At 36.1% G+C, this 8,092-nt stretch overlaps 1 protein-coding gene across 1 annotated transcript in view; it reads left to right on the top strand.

Annotated features, from left to right (window-relative positions):
• Positions 1-8,092, top strand: part of IQCH (IQ motif containing H) — a 70,751-nt gene that overhangs the window by 22,839 nt on the left and 39,820 nt on the right. The window contains 2 exon segments of the mRNA XM_048046202.2: positions 4,283-4,366; positions 6,693-6,868. Of these exon segments, the coding sequence (XP_047902159.2) occupies positions 4,283-4,366; positions 6,693-6,868 (260 nt within the window).

The raw sequence follows: 8,092 nt of genomic DNA, 5'->3' as shown, positions 1-8,092 counted from the left end.
TTAGGTTAAATCACGTGACTGGATCCTATTCTAAAGCAGGATCATTTAAAAATAATTTTTACATTCCAGTGTTTTAAACTGGGTAAAAATGTGAAGGAGTGCATTTATATAGGAAAACGCAATTATTAATTAGGCATGTGAAATCAAAAGTCAGCAGAATTGTTGCACAACAGATGCTTTCAAAAATATGTTAAAAAAAATCTTGGTATAATCAAAACAGGCTCACCTAAAAAATTAATCAGTATGTCCCTGTTACTGCAATGGATATGTAACATCCAGTGGAATTTATAAGTTCTGAAATTATTTCAACCTCATAAGTAAATTCTAAAGCTATAGGGAAAATGCACTTCATTTAGCACTTCACCTGGAGCCCAGGCTGTGATGCTGTAACATGCTTCATACGGCATTCTGCTGTAAATACAGGAATTTGTGTATGTGCGCGTAGGAGGCTGCAGTATTCAAGTGGAACTTCTTCCTTAATGAGGAAAAAAGCAAGCAGTAAAGAGAATTTGAATGCAAATGTTTTCTTAGAAAATTAGGAAACCTGTTCAAATAAGGCATGCAAAAAAGACGTCATCCAAGGGAGGGATTTGAAGAGGCTGTTTGAAGAAGTTACTCTTGCTTGTTTATCCTAAATTCATTGACACATCTACATTTTTTTTAAATACTTGTGAAATTTTGGGCCCATTACTGGGACACCTCCAGCTAGCAACATTTTGTAGTTTGTTCGTTGTGCTGTTTTCCAATTATGCTTTTGTTCTGCCCTATCTTGTCATTTTTTGTTTTGAAAAAGAACTGCTAAATACCCTTAACCATGATACTGAAAAATTTTGCTTTCTTTTCTTTATCCTTTCGGAATGTTACAATTAAGAAGACTGTCTGGGTAGACTTCTGGGAAGCCAGGCAATTTAAACAAGTAACATTTCCTTCAGCCTAGGAGGAGTAAATATACAGAATGACAGCTGATATCAGCAGGTTTTTGGTTTTTGGTTTTTTTTAAGGCCTGAGTCTGGGTAATCATAAGAATGTGTCTGAATTATAAAAGCTGGGACAGCAGATAAGCACCCAGAGACGCTGTTTGACTATATGCCGTTAGTGGTTTCTGTCTTCTGTCTTGTAAGCCAAGAACAGAGCCCCAAACTCTCTACTCACAATTCGTTGACTTCAGCATTTACATCAAGCCCGAGTCTAATTTTTCTTCTTGTGCAAATAAAATTCCAATAAATGCAGATAGACTCATAACTGAATTTCTCAGCAGTCTTCATTTCAAGAACATTTTCAGACTTATGTCAAGTTTCTGGAAATGATCCAGGAAAGGGAATAGTGAAGGGCTTAAATTATACTACTGTAAGGAAAAAATGTTTTCATTTATTTCCCCAAAACAAAACTTATGGTTTCTAGTACAGCTGAAAAAAAGGATATCGTTTTCCTTGTTTAAAGATTGTTCAGCATTTTTGTCAGCTAGTGTAATGAAAAATGAGTTGTAAGTTTCTAATCAGATTTACTCCCACACTCTAATGGATGAATACAGTTCTGCAATATTTGGGATTCAAATACTGTTTCTCTTTCAACTATTTTTAAATGATTGATCAGTCTTTCTACCCAAACAGTTAGATTTACGATAAATAAAATTTGGCACCTTGTATAGCCCTCTGTGTATTCATCAAAGCTTTTTCATGTGATCCATGAATCCTTTTTAAAAGCAGTTTCAGCTGAACAGTAGGTGAGTAAAAGTTAAGTATTATTTACTAGACCTGTCCCAAGCTCTTGGAAGCACACGGTGGCTGAATCCCAGATAGCTTGTTTTCCTCCTTCCCCTTCAGACATCGCCCCGTGGTTACTCAAACTATCCCCCTCCTCCATGCTGCTCCTTCTGTTTTCAAAGGTGAGTTTGAAAAGTGTTGTAGTTTCTTTGCTGAGGGAAGACACTTTGAGACAAGCAAAATTTATTAAGAAAATCACAATTAAGGGGCATTAGGTCATGGTTGAGGTTGAAAGGGGAGGTGAAAGCAGGCCCTTTACCATTATTTCCTACACCCGTTATTTTAGCACTTCTATAACTCTCCCTATAACTTACCCCTGTGTAAATTGGGAGCATTCCACTGAAGTCGTTGCACAAACACTATCGTAAAACTCATGCAAGGGAGGAAGTCCCTCAGTGTCCTTCCAGTGCCACTAAACTGAGAAATCAAAATTCTTGGTTCTCACCTTGCAAGGTCAACCCTCTCGTAGACCAGCTCTGTCAGTCGGATGCCGTGATGCTCTGACGCCTCGTGCAAATGAACAGCCATATCCTCAAGTGCTCTGCCATTGCCAGCTTTTGTCAATATCACTGTTTTCAGACACGATTTGGAATTTAACTTAATCAGATTACAGGCATAGATCAACGAAAGTAGTGGCTGTTTGAATCAAAATAGGAGCTTTTGCTTCTGGCAAATGCAAATTTATTTGAAATGTTTTGTGCTCTTGAGACCAAATGCAGAAGCTCAATGTTAGTGACACATAAACTACGAGTACATTACAAAGCAGAAATATTGGCCCAGGTTATGGTTGTACTGGAACATTGGGAATATGAGCACAGTATATGCAATTCATTTGGGCAGAATTTTGTTTAAACTGCAAGGAATGAAACATTAAGCCTCTGCCTTTAATAAGCATTGTCAGGTACCCAGCCATGCAAGTGCAAAGTATTCCAAACGTGTCAGGTGTGAGGATTAACTTGGTTCATGATGTCCGTTGGAAGGTGAATGATTCACGAGAAATGAATATTCCTCTCAGTAAATCTAATAGGGTCTTAGCAGTGGAAGCTAGTATATTGTGAATTAATGTTTTATTAATCCATCGTAGAAAAGGTCTTGTAGTAGTTGGTATGATGCTGTAGTGTATCTGCAGAACCGTAAAAAAGCACAAATTTTTATTTTTGTACTATTGCTACTTTATTATTCTCTTCAAATCATTTCTGATTTTCCAAGCAATATTTGCGTCTTATTTTTCTGCCCAGATGTAGATCTTCAAAATAAAGCTGTTTTCATGAGGGCAGTTTAATGTAGGGAAATCAGCTACTTTCTACGCTTGAAATTTAAATGTTTTGAAATCGTTAAGCAACACTGTTAGTGATTTAAAAATGATCCCCATCTTGGAGAACCTTGAGACTGAAATTAAGATAATCAGAGCAAGCTTCTTCAGATTATCGTAACTTAATTTTAGAGTGGCAAAACCCTTGATATCTTTTACATTGATGTAATTCTGCAGGTGCATAGTACCATTGTGCTAAGTACAATATGTTGATTTTACAAGAAATTATTACAAATGAATCTGGTGATTTACATTTCTCTATTTGTTTTGTTTTCCTGTGTGCAATATGGCATTGGCACATCACCTTAGAATGTTTGTTACTTCTAATAATTGTCCTTGCAGTAAAAAACAGGTGGATTCACATGAAAGATCCCGTTATCATCTTCCAAAAGGAAAGCAGTGAAATTCTAATTTTAGTCAAACTAAGTTTTTCATAAATGATTGGTCATGTGCAGATACATAGGAATATTGTAAGGGTCTTGTTAATGGATCTTAAGATTTCATGCCACGTACTGAGTGTTAGGCTGAACTTCCATATTGATTTAATCACAGCTCGCAATAACAACTCGCATCGTGTGGTTGTGTGTGTTTGTATATACATACTGATTCATTTAGAATGAACTTAATTTAAAAATTACGGGATTAGAGATTATAGTCACAGTGGTCATGTCATTTGCAGCAGTCTTTTCAAATGCAAGTATGCAATCAGTTGGAAGTCTGACCTCCAAATAGATTATCCTAGCTCAGACAGGCTGCCACTCATTCATCGTCTGCAACAAAGTGATCAGGTATCACTGAGACATCTTCTTAATGAAGTGTTTTTGTTGCCTTTTATCTGTGTGAAGGACAAAATGTACTGCTCTACCGGGATTCTTGCTTAATGATGGTGTCATTTTTTTCAGTTTAAAAAGAATCCAAACGCATAGAAGATGAGCAAAATACTCAGATGTAGCCACACATCTAAATTATAAAGCTCTATAGGTTTGTAGTGTTTAGGTCTTTATTTAAAATCTCATGACACAAAAAAATGATGTTACATCAGTTCATTAGTAAAAGTAAATTCATAAAGATGATGTAATTTATGCAATACCTTGTTTAGGATTTGAAATACTTATATTACAGCTTTTTAATATAAAAGTCTGATTTCTTTTAAATATGTATCAGGGCTTTTTGAATACATTTTGGGGGGGGTCGACTTGTTTTCCAGGATATTCCCAGTGCATTCGTGAACACATTCCTGATTTTGCTCTTCAACAGAATTTACAGATGGGAAGACTGTGTGACATACTGGGTATGTTACGAGCTGTCGGCTGCCTGTATCTTGATTGTTATTTGCCTGTACTTGTGAGTAAAAGAGAATGGTGGGTGAGGACTTTCCTTTTGTATTAATATTAAATATAGAGAGCATATAAACTCAGAAGCAATTACGCCATTTTCTCCTGTCCAAGTTATTCATAAGAACATCATACTGGTTTTTCTGACTCTGTGATAATGTAAAGCAGCCTCATCCTGTGGCATGCTGAGCACCACAAACGAGCAAAAGTGCTTAGTGTTCTACAAAATTAGGTAGCTAATTCTGCCAGTGTTCATTCAAGCTCATAGAGAGAGAAAGATATGCTGGGAAGGAACAAGGCCTTATTTAAACCAAATTTTTTTTTAATTAGCAAATGAGGTAAGAGGCATGCATTAAAAAGTTTTTCCTAGAATGACAGTCCTCTTTTAAGCAAAGCAATGAAGAATATTATTTGTCAATGACCAACTTCATTGGCTTCCTGGAATGACATACTTTACATGATTCATATATATTTCAGTATCATTATTATTTTATAAATGCCATTTAGTAAGTTTCTAACAAAAATATATTAGATGCAGAAATTTACAGTTGCCTAAAATAATAATGTAATTGCCTTTATATATTATCTAGACACTAATACTGTTTTTCCACAGTACAGTTTTATTTATTTATTTATTAATTCATTTTGTCTCTGAAATGATACTTAGAAACTTAAAGGTACAAAGTCAACACATTATATAGGCAATCTTTCTTATGAAAATCTGTGAATGTGAAAATTGGTTTCACTCTAAAATGTAAAGTAGACCATGAGTAAGATGCAAACTAGGTGATTATTAACTAAAATATTAACTAGGTCAGATGCCTTCCCTGTGCCTGGCAGAAGAGCATTGACATTTACCACCTTGGTTTTCTTTTTCTTTACTATACCAGAGGATTTCCTTGCTTGATGTGACTTGCTATTAGCTAAGCTGTCTCTGAAGCCCCACTGTGTTCGAAGCAGACTTGCCTCTTTACAGGGCAGAGCTAAGAGTAGTAAAATCTGTTGCAGCATTTTATTCACCAAATGCACTTGAGCTTGTCATTTTTTGTCAGTGCAATACTTTCAGCATATAGACAACATGGGGAAGTAGGGTTTTTTTGTACCCAGGCTGGTAAATTTTCAGGCTGATTTTGTCAGTCTGAATAAATGCATAAAAGAATATTGACTAACAGTTCTAGTGAGCTCTTCTTTTAACTATTTTTAAAAGTTATACGGCAATGAACTGTGTTAGGTAAAGGCTCTACCAGTACTCAGATGTAAGGCTGACTGTCGGATGCTGTACTGCTTTAATGCTTCAGTTGAGACTCTGGCCTTACATTTTTAATGTGTGGTGTTTGCCTGTAGCGGTGTGACAAAACAAAAGTGAATGAGTGGGAAATCTTATTCCTTTATAACGATAGGTTCAGGGTTTCCTTAGTCCAATAGTTCATTCACGTGTAAGAGCAGTTGTCCCTGGCACTTTCAGGGCTCTTGTTTCTGTGCCTAGTAAAGACACTGAAAGACTTCCTACTGATTTCAGCAGGAGCTGGATAAAAATCTAGGAGTGCTTTTTGGCAGCATACCCCATCAACGTTACAAGGCAATTAGTTCATTAACTCATTTATTAATATTTTAGAAGAGCACAGTGGTAAAAATTTTCCAAAAAGGCCTATATTAAAGACTTTCACTTTCTCACCTCTTAGTGTTTGTGTATGTGCAGTCTTTCAGACCAAGTTGTTTTACATGCAGAAAACAGATTTTCACGCAGTGGTATTTAACTAGCTAATCTGCACACTCACATGCTCAACAATAGTTATTAATGGTATCCTACCGTGAGCTTTTATTTGGACAGGACAAGAATAGGAGCAGGCCATGCAAAATCCAGGCAGCGTATGAAATTGCGATTTCATCAGCTTTCTAAACTTAATAGCTCAGTTTTATAATTTACTGAACTTAATGGGATATATTTTTAAAGCAGTGTACAATTCCCATTGATGTTAATGTGAGTCGCGTAGATAAATCCCCCTGCAAGACTTTCAAAATTCTGCCCCCAATATGTTCTGCAGATTGAATTCTGAAAACTAGCTATTTCTTTGGGTTGCTGACCTGTCTTCAGAGAAATGCTGAAGCACAGAAAAAGCAGTTAAACCACTAAGATTGGGGAATTAAAGATCCTGGTTTTATTTCCAGTGCTTTTTTTTTAGGGAAGCTGTTTGTTAGCAAATGTTCAGGAATCATCAGATTGCTGTTGTGAATGGAGTCTACCTTTCTCCCAATAATGAACATTGTGCCCCTTTGTTTTAGATGCCAACGTGGACGTCATCTACATCTGCCCCCTTCATCTGAGTGAGGAGTTACTGCAGTATTACAATAAACTCCTGGGTCTGCAGGCAGCTGTTAGATCTGGGAACCCTGAGGACATGGGTGACCTGCAGGACAGGTTCAAAATTCTCACCCCTGAAGCTATAAACAGCTTCCCTGTGAGTTTGTCTTCTAATTACTACAGCTTGAGGGATGCAGTAAAATTAAATTGGAAATTTTATAACTTGTAACGCTCTGGTACACATCAGTGAAATATTATTGCAAGTTTAAGGGCTTTACTGATTAGACTACTAGTTAGAGCATTGGAAATAAATATCCTGGTTTAGCTTTATAGACTTAGTTGAGATTGTCCTATATTGGCTGTTTGTAGACCACTGTTCATTCTTACTATATGCTTGGGACTGTGAACTTGATATATTTATATCTGTAAGCAAATCACAGCAATAAACCATTCTTATTACTCAGACTTTATCTCTGGGTAGCCCGGCATCCAATCATCCATGTGTTGGTAGTGTTTCTTGCAATTAATCCAGCTTAAAACTTTTTAAAGAATAGAACTTAAAACTGTTTAGGTTAGATAATATAGAAACATGATTTCTGAACCTGCCAAGTCATTTTTAAATCCACATGCTGGGACACCATCTAAAAAGGGACCTTAACTATTGTGTGCTACATACAGTGCTTCTGATAATACTGCAATGCAGTGAAGCTCCTTTACAGTGGAGAAAAATTAAATATTGTAAATATTGAGTTCACAGTATCTTAGCTAAGATTTGATTTGTGTAAAATTTTGTGATACATTTATATCTCTAGTGTCTATGCTTGAATCCCTGTTTTTGTTTTCAATATATATGAATAACCCTCTTCTAGTTATTTAGTTGAACAAGTATTGGTTATACCCTATTTTGATGAAAATTGATGTGTTCAGAACTTAAATAAGCTTTTTATAATTACTAAATGTGTTGGTTTTCACATGTAGTTCCATAGCAGCATACTGTTCAGCAAAGCACTTGTGTGTATGAATCCATTTCTGTTGAAATAGTCTGAAACCACCCATGGGAAAAAGTGCTTAGTGCGTTTGCTGTATAACAAGGGATCACTGAGTCAGAGCTGCCTGCAAGTTTTCCAACAGTTAAAGTGAATTCTGTAGATATGAACGTATTTTGATTTCTCTGAAGTTGGAGAATCAAGATGATATTCATGTTTTTAGGAGCTGTCTTTTCTTTAGTGTTGGTCTTTCATCTGAATACTGGTGTAATCTGTAAGAATCACACGTGTCTGTGCTGTGCCGTAATTTGACCCTTCACCTTGTAAAGTTATTTGGATGGTAAATCCTTGAAAAATACCGGCGATATATTTTATTATTTTTCAATTGCATTTTG

Source organism: Anser cygnoides, chromosome 11 (genome assembly GCF_040182565.1).
Source record: "Anser cygnoides isolate HZ-2024a breed goose chromosome 11, Taihu_goose_T2T_genome, whole genome shotgun sequence".
Classification (NCBI taxonomy): Eukaryota; Metazoa; Chordata; class Aves; order Anseriformes; family Anatidae; genus Anser; species Anser cygnoides.
This window is presented reverse-complemented; position numbering and strand designations above follow the sequence as displayed.